The sequence below is a fragment of the Phocoena sinus genome, chromosome 12 (assembly GCF_008692025.1).
Source record: "Phocoena sinus isolate mPhoSin1 chromosome 12, mPhoSin1.pri, whole genome shotgun sequence".
Classification (NCBI taxonomy): domain Eukaryota; kingdom Metazoa; phylum Chordata; class Mammalia; order Artiodactyla; family Phocoenidae; genus Phocoena; species Phocoena sinus.
This window is the reverse complement of record NC_045774.1, coordinates 83,616,263-83,630,079: the sequence shown is the minus strand read 5'-3', so window position 1 is coordinate 83,630,079 and position 13,817 is coordinate 83,616,263. Positions and strand designations below refer to the sequence as shown.

At 40.2% G+C, this 13,817-nt stretch overlaps 1 protein-coding gene across 1 annotated transcript in view; it reads left to right on the top strand.

Annotated features, from left to right (window-relative positions):
* COL19A1 (collagen type XIX alpha 1 chain) overlaps positions 1 to 13,817 on the top strand; it is a 356,422-nt gene that overhangs the window by 194,849 nt on the left and 147,756 nt on the right. The window contains exon 14 of the mRNA XM_032650897.1: positions 5,611 to 5,664. Coding sequence (XP_032506788.1) covers positions 5,611 to 5,664 — 54 coding nt within the window. The remainder of the gene's footprint in view (positions 1 to 5,610; positions 5,665 to 13,817) is intronic.

Here is a 13,817-nt window from a genome sequence, read left to right as displayed (position 1 = left end):
TTTATTTTTATTGATCTTTGCTATAGTTTCCTTCATTTCTTTTTCATTTATTTCTGATCTGATCTTTATGATTTCTTTCCTTCTGCTAACTTTGGGATTTTTTTTGTTCTTCTTTCTCTAATTGCTTTAGGGGTAAGGTTAGGTGGTTTATTTGAGATGTTTCTTGTTTCTTCAGGTAGGATTGTATTGCTATAAACTTCCCTCTTAGAACTGCTTTTGCTGCATCCCATAGGTTTTGGGTTGTCGTGTTTTCATTGTCATTTGTTTCCAGGTATTTTTTGATTTCCTTTTAGATTTCTTCAGTGATCTCTTGGTTAGTAAGTAGTTTATTGATTAGCTTCCATGTGTTTGTGTTTTTTACAGATTTTTTCCTGTAATTGATATGTAGTCTCATAGTGTTGTGATTGGAAAAGATAATTGATACAATTTCTATTTCCTTAAATTTACCAAGCCTTGATTTGTCACCCAAGATATGATCTATCCTGGAGAATGTTCCATGAGCACTTGAGAAGAAAGACAATTCTGTTGTGTTTGGATGGACTGCCCTATAAATATCAAGTCCATCTTGTTTAATGTCATTTAAAGCTTGTGTTTCCTTATTTATTTTCATATTGGATGATCTGTCCATTGGTGAACATAGGGTGTTAAAGTCTCCTACTATGATTGTATTACTGTCGACTTCCCCTTTTGTGGCTGTTAGTATTTGCCTTATATATTGAGGTGCTTCTGTATTGGGTGCATAAATATTTACAATTTTTATATCTACTTCTTCGATTGATCCCTTGATTATTATGTAGTGTCCTCCTTTGTCTCTTCTAATAGTCTTTGTTTTAAAGTCTATTTTGTCTGATATGAGAATTGCTACTCCAGCTTTCTTTTGATTTCCATTTGCATGGAATATCTTTTCCCATCCACTTACTTTCAGTCTGTATGTGTCCCTAGGTCTGAAGTGGGTCTCTTGTAGACAGCATATATACAGGTCTTGTTTTTGTATCCATTCAGCCAGTCTATGTCTTTTGGTTGGAGCATTTAATCCATTTACATTTTAGGTAATTATCGATATGTATGTTCCTATTACCATTTTCTTAATTGTTTTGGGTTTGTTATTGTAGGTCTTTTCCTTCTCTTGTGTTTCCTGCCTAGACAAGTTCCTTTAGCATTTGTTGTAAAGGTGGTTTGGTGGTGCTGAATTCTCTTAGCTTTTGCTTGTCTGTAAAGGTTTTAATTTCCCCATTGAATCTGAATGAGATCCTTGCTGGGCAGAGTAATCTTGGTTATAGGTTTTTCCCCTTCATCACTTTAAATATTTCTTGCCACTCCCTTCTGGCTTGCAGAGTTTCTGCTGAAAGATCAACTGTTAACCTTACGGGGATTCCCTTGTATGTTATTTGTTGTTTTTCCCTTGCTGCTTTTTATATTTGTTCTTTGTATTTAATTGTTGATAGTTTGATTAATAAGTGTCTTGGTGTGTTTCTCCTTGGATTTATCCTGTATGGGATTGTCTGTGCTTCCTGAACTTGATTAACTATTTCCTTTCCCATATTAGGGAAGTTTTCAACTATAATCTCTTCAAATATTTTCTCAGTCCCTTTCTTTTTCTCTTCTTCTTCTGGGACCCCTATAATTCGAATGTTGGTGCCTTTAATGTTGTCCCAGATGTCTCTGAGACTGTCCTCAATTCTTTTCATTCTTTTTTCTTTGCTCTGCAGTAGTTATTTCCACTATTTTATCTTCCAGGTCACTTATCCGTTCTTCTGCCTCAGCTATTCTGCTATTGATCCCTTCTAGAGAATTTTTAATTTCATTTATTGTGTTTTTCATCACTGTTTGTGTGCTGTTTTGTTCTTCTAGGTCCTTGTTAAACGTTTCTTGTATTTTCTCCGTTCTATTTCCAAGATTTTGCATCATCTTTACTATCATTATTCTGAATTCTTTTTCAGGTAGACTGCCTATTTCCTCTTCATTTGTTAGGTCTGGTGTGTTTTTACCTTACTTCTTCATCTGCTGTGTGTTTCTCTGTCTTCTCATTTTTGCCTAGCTTACTGTGTTTGGGGTCTCCTTTTCAACAGGCTGCAAGTTCCTTGTTCCTGTTGTTTTTGGTGTCTGCCCCCAGTGGCTAAGGTTGTTTCAGTGAGTTGTGTAGGCTTCCTGGTGGAGGGGACTAGTGCCTGTGTTCTGGTGGTTGAAGCTGGATCTTGTCTTTCTCGTGGGCAGGTCCACATTTGGTGGTGTGTTTTGGGGTGTCTGTGGCCTTATTATGATTTTAGGCAGCCTCTCTGCTAAAGGGTGGGGTGTGTTCCTGTCTTGTTAGTTGTTTGGCTTAGGGTGTCCAGCACTGTAGCTTGCTGGTCGTTGAGTGAAGCTGGGTGTTGGTGTTGAGATGGAGATATCTGGGAGATTTTCGCTGTTTGATATTACGTGGAGCTGGGAGGTCTCTTGTGGACCAGTGTCCTGAAGTTGGCTCTCTGACCTCAGAGGCACAGGCCTGACACCTGGCTGGAGTACCAAGAGCCTGTCATCCACATGGCTTAGAATAAAAGAGAGAAAAAAAAGAAAGAGAGAAAGAAGAAGATAAAATAAAATAAAGTTATTAAAATAAAAAATAATTATTAAAAAAAATTTTAAGTAATTAAAAAAAAAGAAAGAAGAGTGCAACCAAACCAAAAAACAAATCCACCAATGATAACAAGCACTAAAAAAAGAAAAGGAAAAAAAAAAAAAAAAAGATAGACAGAATCCTAGGACAAATGGTAAAAGCAAAGCTATACAGACAAAATCACACACAGAAGCATACACATGCACACTCACAAAAAGAGAAAAAGGGAAATATATATATCTTTGCTCCCAAAGTCCACCTCCTCAATTTGGGATGATTTGTTGTCTATTCAGGTATTCCACAGATGCAGGTACATCACGTTGACTGTGGAGATTTAGTCTGCTGTTCCTGAGGCTGCTGGGAGAGATTTCCCTTTCTCTTCTTTGTTCGCACAGCTCCCGGGGCTCAGCTTTGGATTTGCAGCCCCGCCTCTGCGTGTAGGTCGCTGGAGGGCGTCTGTTTTTCGCTCAGACAGGACGGGGATAAAGAGCTGCTGATTCGGGGAGGGAGGGGCACAGAGTGCGGGGCGAGCCTGCGGCATCAGAGGCGGCGTGACATTGCACCAGCCTGAGGCGCCCGTGCATTCTCCCGGGGAAGTTGTCCCTGGATCCCGGCCTGGCAGTGGCGGGCTGCACAGGCTCCCGGGAGGGGAGGCGTGGAAAGTGACCTGTGCTCGCACACAGGCTTCTTGGTGGCGGCAGCAGCAGCCTTAGCGTCTCCCACCCGCCTCTGGGGTCCGCGCTTTTAGCCGCGGCTCACGCCCGTCTCTGGAGCTCCTTTAAGCAGCGCTCTGCATCCCCTCTCCTCGCGCACCAGGAAACAAAGAGGGAAGAAAAAGCCACTTGCCTCTTCGGCAGGTCCAGACTTTTCCCAGACTCCCTCCCGGCTAGCCGTGGCGCACTAACCCCCTGCAGGTTGTGTTCACGCCGCCAACCCCAGTCCTCTCCCTGTGCTCCGACCAAAGCCCAAGCCTCAGCTCCCAGCCCCGCCCACCCCGGCGGGGGAGCAGACAAGCCTCTCGGGCAGGTGAGTGCCGGTCGGCCCCGATCCTCTGTGCGGGAATCTCCCCGCTTTGCCCTCCGCACCCCTGTTGCTGCGCTCTCCTCCGTGGCTCCGAAGCTTCCCCCTCCGCCACCCGCAGTCTCCACCCGCGAAGGGGCTCTTAGTGTGTGGAAACCTTTCCTCCTTCACGGCTCCTTCCCACTGGTGCAGGTCCCGTCCCTACCCTTTTGTCTCTGTTTATTCTTTCTTCTTTTGCCCTACCCAGGTACATGGGGGGTTTCTTGCCTTTGCGGAGGTCTGAGGTCTTCTGCCAGCATTCAGTAGGTGTTCTGTAGGAGTTGTTCCACATGTAGATGTATTTCTGATGTATCTGTGGGGAGGAGGGTGATCTCCACGTCTTACTCTTCCGCCATCTTGAACCATACATATTTTTAAAACCCTTTGAACAGTACTAGCTTACCAAAACCCTTTTTTTCTTTTTTTTTTTTTTACAGTGAATTGATCTCCCATTATGATTTTTTTTTCAGTCAAACATTAACAGGCACCTAGAGTTGAGTAAGACACTGATTTTACCTGTTATCCTTAGAGCCTGGTGAACATTACCTGAATATTCTTTTAAATAGACTTATGATAAGTACTTTAAAGAACAAGTATAAGGCACCCTACGACTGATGAAACAAGGCATTCATCTCTTCATGTGGACAGCCAGAGGAGGTCAGGCTGGGTTTTCGGGTTTGGCTGTGCTGTGTAGGATGGAGGGGTCCACCATGTCTAGTGTCACCAAGGAGGCTCTCATAGATGATCAAGCAAGAAGGGTGATGGAGCAGAATGTTGAAGGGAGATAATAAACGGATCCAAATCTCTTGTGGAGCTACAGCAATTGGACTTGGTGACTGGATGTGAAAGAGAAGTGAGAGAGGCAGGTATGGAGGACGAGTTATAGATTCCTGGCAGGAGCCCTAGCAGGATGGTGCGTGGGCTTACAGAGTTGGGGGGTTGCTGGAAGAGGACCCAGTTTTGGTGGGAGGGTCCTAGATGTGGTGTCAGTGTGCTAAATTCAAATGCTGGTGAGAGAGCGGAGTGGGCGTGTTAGGCAGGCAGTTGGATGTGTGGACCTGCAACTCAGAGATAAACTGAGTTATGAATCTTGGCATCATTGGCCTGGAGAATCCAAAGCCCATGGTATATGAGACCATGGTGGGAGAGTGTAGACTGGGAAGAAAACGGGCCTAAACACTCACACTGAAAGGTTGAATAGGGAAGGAGGAAGCAGCAGGGGAGACTAAGAAGCTTTCAGAGAGGTAACAGCTAGCAATCAATGCCAGAGACTTTAAAATCAGCCGTGTCATCATTTTGCTTTTCATGCTGAGTGAGAGTTCCTGTGTACTAGTAACTGTCTGTGAGAACCAGGGGATTGACTTCCAGATTCGTGCACCTGGGATTTCCTGGGCCTCTTGTATAACTGAAACAAAACAAAGGTTATTTTTTTCTACCACTTGACAATGTTATGAGAAAGTATTAAATAATCTCTATGATGCTAAAAATTAAATGTTAGAAGTAGGTGAATGTTGAAGCCAACGTCATAACTAGGTGTTCTCTCAGTGGATAGTCACAGAGCCACTCTCAACCAAAAATGCCATTGCATTTATAGACTTTAAATATATGAAGCAGCATTTTTTTCTGCCTGCAAATATTGTTACCATTTATTGATGGCAGTTTGATAAAACATGGTTCCAATCATATGGGAGTCGCCACTGGGGGTGAACACTGAGCCTCACACATGGTTAGGAATCACCTTTTTTTTCTTTTCTGGTGTTAACTCCAAAGATAAACCAGTCAAAGGACAATTCAGCATTATTAATGTATTAGGTAGGCTAGGCTAGGCTTGGAAGTGTTCGAATCACTTTAAAAGTTGTCTATAATCAATAAAATAGGTATTAATTTTCACAACATTCTTTCCAAGGCAGGTATACTTGAAACAATCTATCAATATGTGTTGTTTTTCCTCCTAGGGCTCCCTGGGGATCCAAGGCCCCCAAGGTCCACCTGGAAAAGAGGGTCAGAGGGTAAGTAAACACAGAACAACTGGCAGGCATTACTAACTCAGGGGTTACTTATTTCTGAACACTTATAAAAATAAAATCAAAATACAGCAAGCACATGGGCTTGAGGAAAATATCAACTACCTGAAAGCCAAAATTTGAGATTTTGACAGCGCTTTTACAATCCAGAAAATTCTATATATTTTCCAGATTGGCAGCCCAAATGTGGAAATGTAATTTGGGTGAAATGAATTAACCATAATTTGATCTGGAGCACGTTGGTCCTATTTTGGGGTTTTTGAGTTAAGCTCATCTTTGCAGAGTTAAGTTTGATGGGTTATATTTGTGGAGTTCTAGCCTGTTCATGAATTCTGTAAAGACTGTGGATATTAACTACATTCCTTAGCCAAATTAAATTGTTGACATTAGTGACTCTTTGTAGTTACTCTCCTGCCTTTGAGATAAAGTATGTAATATGTGGATACATTGTACTTGCCTGGGAGTATAGCAATCACCTTCCAGGGCAGTTAGGCTTACTGGCTCCCCCTAAAAGGAACCCATGCAGTGACAGATAATTGGTCAGCTCTGCATGAACACTTCCTGCAAGGGGGCACCCCATTCTTGTCGCTAATTGTTATTAACTGTTTTCAAATCATGTTAAAGTCTCCAAACATTTTATGTGTGCTTTCTTATAGGAGTAGTATTTTGAACTTTTGTTACCTTACGGATGAGAGTTGTGTAACTCACAGAGTATAGATGACTTGCCTAGTCATAGAACTACTAAAAAGTTGAGCCAGAACTTGAATTTGGGGCTTCTGGCTTTGGATACCATATTCTCTTTTACTGTCTCAGTCTATTAACCCTAAATCTCTTTTCAGTCATTTAAATTTATTTTTCCCAGTTCTGCCCACTGGACTAGATGATGTCTAAGTTTTCTCAGTTAGAACATTTCTGTGTCCAGTTTTTATTCCCAGTGGCTATTTCAGTGAACATAAAAAGGCTTAATAAGTTTTGATGGCTAAGAAAATAAAAGGGAAAATGTTGTGAGTAATAGCTAACATTTATCAGCTACCTACAATGTGCTAAATGATTCATATTTCATTTATTTCTCACAATAGCTCTGTGAAATAAGTTCTACTGTAGCCCTCACAGAGAAAACTGAGTTCAAACACTTTGCTAGAAAGTGGACTCTGCTGGTATTTTAAAATTATTTACAAAGTAGTCACATTTGGGTTCTAGTCTCAACACCTGTGTGTACAATTGTAGTTTCCCCTTTTAGCTCTCCAGCCCCTCTCTATCCAAGAGTTCATTAATCCACATGATCAATGCTTTAAATAGCCTTGGGGAAACATAGACGATTACTTCCCTAGATCTATGTTTTTGAGGCTGCCTTAAGCGTTTTCACCCACTGGGGGCAGAGGACTAGATGAAATGATCATGTGAAGTTAATTTCCAAGCTTCTTATTCTATTTTCTCACAGTAATGACCAAGATGTCTGTTGTATCTAGGACCATGTTTCTGAATTAATTTCAGTCTGCAGCATCAAGGGAACATTTTCCTTCTAGTAACTACCCCTTCCTGGAAACTGAGTGATAAATTATACTCCCTAGTTAATATCCAAAATACATAAGGAACTCATGCAACTCAATAGCAAAAAAACCCAATAACCCCATTTAAAAATGGGCAAAGGACCTGAATAGACACTTCTCAAAAGAAGACATACACACGGACAACAGGTATATGAAAAGGTAGCTAATCATCAAGGAAATGCAAATCAAAACCACAGTGAGCTATCACCTCAAACCAGCTAGAATGGCTAGTATCAGAAAGACAAGAGATAAGAAGTGTTGGCCAGGGTGTGGGGAATAGGGAACCCTCATGCACTGTTGGTGGGAATGTAAACTGGTACAGCCAGTGTGGAAAAGAGTATGGAGGTTCCTCCAAAGAAGTAAAAATAGAACTACCTTACGACCCAGCACTCCCACTTCTGGGTGTATATCTAAAGGGAGGAAGTCAGTATTTCGAAGAGATATGCGTACTCCCATGATATGGAAACAACCTAAAGGTCTATTGACAGATGAATGGATAAAGAAAATGTGATTACACACACACACACACACACACACACATACACAATGGAATATTATTCAGCCTTAATAAAGAAGTAGGTCTTGCCACTTGTGATAACATGGAGGAACCTGGAGGACTTTATGCTACATGAAAGAAGCCAGACAGAAAGACAAATACGCCTTTGCATGTGGAATCTGAGAATGTAAAATCCATAGAAACAGAGAGTAGACTGGTGGTTACTGGAGGCTGAGGGGAGAAGGGGGTAAGAGAAGATGTCAGTCAAGGGATACGATTTTTAGTTATACAAGATGGATAAGTTCTGGGGACTTAATGTACAACAATGAGACTGTAGTTAATATTGTGTTATATACTTGAAATTGGCTAAAAGGGTAGATCTTAAGTGTTTTCACAACAGAAAACAGTAACTATTTGTGAGGGGATGGATATGTTAATTAGCTTGATTGTGGTTGTATAGCTTAAATATATAAAATTTTAATTGTCAACAATAACTCAGTAAAGTACAACGATAAATAGGTTTTTAATTTCAACTCCAATAAAAAACCCTAGGTGGTTTGAGATGGAAATTATGGAGTGAGGTGGGTGAAGCTAGACAGTATGTCTGAATTCTTCCCCCTGTGGCAGAGCTTTTTTTTTTTTTAATTTTGTGTGGTAAGAACATTTAACATGAGATCATCTCTCTTAACGAATTTTAAGCATACAAGGAAATTGTACTTCTGACTTGTACTGACATGTGGTCAATTCAAGGTGCCTCCTCCTTTATTTTAAAGAAAACTTCTTCCCAGTCAGATCTTCACCCATCCTGCGATTATGCAGTTGCCTTTCTTTATCACAGAGTAGGAATTGACCCTTGTGATTGTTAAATTTCATCTTCTGGATTTTAGTTTCTAATACCATTCTATCGTGTTTTTTTCCAGTGAAATAGCTCCCAGATTTACATCACCTTAAATTTTGATAAGCCGACCCGTTGAGTCTTCATTCATATCACTAATAAATCCTGAGCAGAACAGGGCCTGAAAACTCTAACAACAGCAAAGCTGCCATCTTGTCTACCATTGATATTTGTGTGACTTGATACAAGTCATGTACAAATACATTCGGACTCTCCCTCCTTCCAACCCACATTTCTTAATTTGGCTTGTAAGATAATTATGAGAGTCTTTGTCAGACTAGCTGAAATAAAAAATATTCAGATGAGGCTCTTTGAAAATAGTAACGCTTCAAATTGAAATTGTACCCTAGCGAAGCTTACATTTCAGAAGAAGGTGAGTTAAAGAATAAATTAAACTTATGTAGTCTTCATGACAGTTTTAGAGGAACGTATTCAAATTGTAAAGTTCAACCACTATATTATGCAAATTTATTCCATTTATAAATATGTATAGTTCAGATAATTTTATATTACTTTTATTGTAACTTATCAACGAGTAACAGTGTCAGAAACTAAGGAATGTAATATAATTTTGTAGATAATGTAAGGCAAGGTTTATCAATATTACTGCTCTTTCACAAATGCCATATTTATAGAGGAGAGCATTTAGATCAGGTATTATTGATATTATACACATTTACAAATGATTATTTCCAAATGTACTCAGGGATTTATTCTGCTTTTTCAGCTACTTAAAAGTGAAGCAGATTTAAGAAAAAAGCATTCTTACATATTTACATTTAGACCCATCTTAGTGCCACCATTTCTTCTCTGCTCAAGAGTTAGGCAGCACTCACCTCTTTTGGACATGCATGTGTGTGTGTGCATACACACAGACAGACACACACACACTGAAAGCTAAGACCTGTCATTTTTCACTTCACTGAACTTTGCAATAGAAAACAACAGAAAAATCTGGGAATTTAAAATTCTTTTCTATTGACCCATTGTCAAGAAAACTCATATTTTGATTACATGTGTTTGATCAGGAATGAATTGACTATCGCTAAGTTTATTGAAATGAAATATAAAATATGTGCAAGTTTATGCACCTTATTCCTAGGCATAATGTCTCTAAGGAAAGTAGAAGAAATCATTGATTTGTTGGTTTTCCTCAATGATTAAATAAAGACTAGCCTGTATTCTACTAATATCTCTCAATTATGGTGAGTTTCAAACATAACTGTCACATGTAAGCATACCAAACATGATAGAAAATGTTAGTAATACTACTAACAATACCACTGTTATATTATTAAGGCTTAAATAACTATGATAAATATAAAAAGTTTTTCTCTTTAACCCTTTGTGTAGAGTTTTCTATAAGTACGATAAAAACATTATTTTTTACCAAGTACCACACCAAAATTCTGTTTGAAATTTTCATTAGTTGACTTTATTCTCTTTATTGTCTTGTAAGCTACTAAATTTTAGATAAGTGTTCATTTAATAAAACATAGTAGTAGTATGCTTCTTGTACTTAAAAGCTGCTGTTAACCGTAACAGTGTTTGGTGGTGATATATATCTGAGATTTGTGGCCTTTTTCTTTTTTTTTAACCTCCTTCTTTGAATCTCTTATATGCCATTGCTTTTTCTGTTTGTTATCTTTTTGAAGTCCTACAACTGAAACATTTGGCTGGCGTATTTTGGGATCTCACATGCTTTATAGATTAACACAATTTTAAAAATTCAGCTAATGTTGAATATTGACCCTGAGCCGCAGGTGAGAGTGTGTCAGGGAGCAGTAAGGGAAAGCAGCATGGGCACCACCTGCCTGGACACCAAGGGGCTGTCCAGCCCATGGTGGCAAAGAAAGACCAGCAGGGGGACTGGGATACTGCAGGGCCAGGAAGTCAACAGAAGGGCGTTTCAAGATGCATGGAGGGTTCAACAGCATTAAAATTTGGAAAAAATTTGGGGGAGAGATACTGGATAAAAGGAGAGGTGGCTGGAATTGGTACCAGCTGAGAGAGAAGTTTTAGTTGAATAAATAAATGGGAGAGCATTAGAAACAAAAATTGCAAGAAAAGATGTGAGGGAATTAGGGGGTGAATTGTGAGGAAGGAGAGGCAGCAGTGGGGAATCGGGGAAAGAGAGAAGGACGGGAATTGGATGTAAGCCCAAGAAGGTGTCTTGATGAAAAGTGGAATATTTCAGATGGCTGAGCATGTTTGTGGAAGTTTACATGAGACATCTCAAAAGAACTGGCATTTATAAAAATCCCCTCTAAGATGTAGATTCCTTATAGGATTTTCTAATATTCCTAATACCCAAAACATAAAAAATAAGTATCATTTTAATGTAACCTTGGATTTCTCCTTTATAGTCACATTAAAGTGCATGTCTGAGCAATCTCAGGGCCTTTTGTTAAAGTCCCTCTGGGTCTCTGAAAGAACATTTATTGGTGAATCAGCTAGTGACTGCCCCGACCAGAAGTTTGTTCGGCTGGACCAAGATGACACCACACTCTTGCATTCTTTGTTGCTGGATCCTCATTTTGATCCTGAATAGAAATTTTATGTTTTAAATGCCTTACAAGCCACCCCGTGTCTTTTATTTTAATTAATTTTTATTGGCGTACAGTTGCTTTACAATGTTGTGTTAGTTTCTACTGTACAGCAAAATGAATCAGCTATACGTATACATACATCCCCTCCGTTTTGGATTTCCTTCCCATTTAGGTCACCACAGTGCATTAAGTAGAGTTCCCTGTGCTATACAGTATGTTCTCATTAGTTATCTGTTTTATACATAGTATCAATAGTGTATATGTGTCAATCCCAATCTCCCAATTCCTCCCACCTCCCCATTGGTATCCGTACATTTTTTTCTCTATGTCTGTGTCTTTATTTCTGCTTTGCAAATAACGTCATGTATACCACTTTCCTAGATAGCACATATATGCCTTTAAATACAATACTTGTCTTTCTCTTTCTGACTTACTTCACTCTGTATGACACTCTCTAGGTCCGTCCACGTCTCTACAAATGACGCAATTTCATTCCTTTTAATGGTTGAGTAATATTCCTTTGTATATATGTGCCACATCTTCTTCATCCATTCCTCTGTTGATGAATATTTAGGTTGCTTCCATGTACTGGCTATTGTAAATAGTGCTGCTGTGTCAGTTTAGCTTCTTTGCCTGTGCTTGTCCTTTTTTTTTTTTTTTTTCATTTTTATTCCTTCCAGGCAGCCATCCATTTAATTGCCTCCTTTTAACATTTTTGTGCAGATTCTACTTTTTTTACTCTCCCTTGAAGTGCTTGCTCCAAGCCACCCTGAACCCTGCATCTGGGGTCAGGGTTCCTTGTGTCCTAAACAGCATGGAGAACTCACCCTACTTAGGGTGTGTCCCATCAGGGTGTGTCCTTCCGCACCAGCCCAGACTTGATGGCAAAGGAACTGAGTCATATTTCCTTCACGAGGGGGGAGTCTGATGGTCAGTCCTGCAAAGGCACAGAGGACAGGGCAGACCATGTGTCTGCTGGCTTCTTAGTGTGTAAGCAACATAGGGGATTATGTGGAGGCAATTCAGATCACCTGGGTTTAAACCCCAGCCTCACCACCTCTTAGCTTTGTGATCCTGGGCAAGTTCCTCAGCCTCTCTGCCACTCTGTTTCCTCACTTAGAAGACAGAGATTCTAATAACCCCTACCTACCTGGAAGAGTTGTTGAAAGGAGTGTGCCAGGTAGGGGTTAGCTGTTGTCGTGATTCTCACCTGCGACCTGCTGATCTGAAGCTGTGTGCAGACGGGAAAGGAAGTATGTGAACTCAGAGTATTAGGACTTGATTAAAGAGAATGTCTAATTGGTCAAGAAAAACTACTGAAAGTAAAATGACTGCTTTAACTACCACTCCGCTGAACTCGTTTAACTTTTTTTTTTTTTTTTGGCGGTACACGGGCCTCTCACTGCTGTGGCCTCTCCCGTTGCGGAGCACAGGCTCCGGACGCGCAGGCTCAGCGGCCATGGCTCACGGGCCCAGCTGCTCCGTGGCATGTGGGATCTTCCCAGACCGGGGCACGACCCCATGTCCCCTGCATCGGAAGGCGGACTCTCAACCACTGCGCCACCCGGGAAGCCCCATTTTATTTAACTTCTACTTGAATTTCTACTTTATCTGGATGTCCATGCTCATGTTCTAATGCCCCAGAAGCTTTATGAAGCCCAATGTTTATCCAGTTTCACAATAAACAAGTATATTAACAAGTCTGGAAATGTCAAGTAGATTAAGTCGTTTTCCTTGAAGAAGCAGAGATGAGTGTTCTCATTGTGGAGTAGCTAAGACCTTAATATTTGTTTTGTGAGCAAATTTGTGCTGATCATGTATAAATTCACTAAGGCATTCATGGAAAAACAACTTGTTCTTCTTTTGGCTTGTTTGTTTCTGAGCTGGCTTATATGCATTACCTAAGGCAACACAAGTAACATAATTATGTTCTCATAATTAGTGAGTTATATCCATCTCCTTAGGAAAAAGGACGTCAAAATCACTGCTCTTGTGAAATCAACGCACACCACAGGACTCATCCAAGTAAAATTTTCCTTAAGCTGAATTGTTTTTATGGGGCTTGACGTATTTTTCAAGTGAAATTATGCCTTTATGGCCTGGCCATGACCAGTGGCAGCTTTAAATAGAACACACACAAACCCAGTAAAGCAGGTCAGAACTGCCTCGCAGTGTGGCAAACACAAGCATCTCTTCTTATTTAGGAGGGTGCTGACTTCAGAGCTATAGCATGACCTCAGAGTTTCAATGAAGTGAGCTCAGGGCCTGGTGGAAACCACTATGATTTTCTGTAGTTGTAATTCCACTATTTTACATGTGCTTGAACATTGGGAGAGGAGACATAAAGAATGGATAGTGATGAACTTTCAGTTTCAGGAAGTAATTTGGTTAGTTGCACATTAAGGTGAGAGGAGAATATAAGATTGTCTTCTTATCTTTATGTGTTGAAACCGACAGTGCCCTTTAGAATGCATAGTGAGTGCATATCCATAATTCTGCTCAGCCCCCAAATCAATGCCTGGTATCCTTGTACCAAGGATTAGTATTGCTAAGAGAAAAAAGTCAACAGATTATTTTAAATAATACTTTTAACCCTGGTCCCGTGTAGAACATAAATATGGAGGGAAAGCATCTTTTTTGCTTGGGAT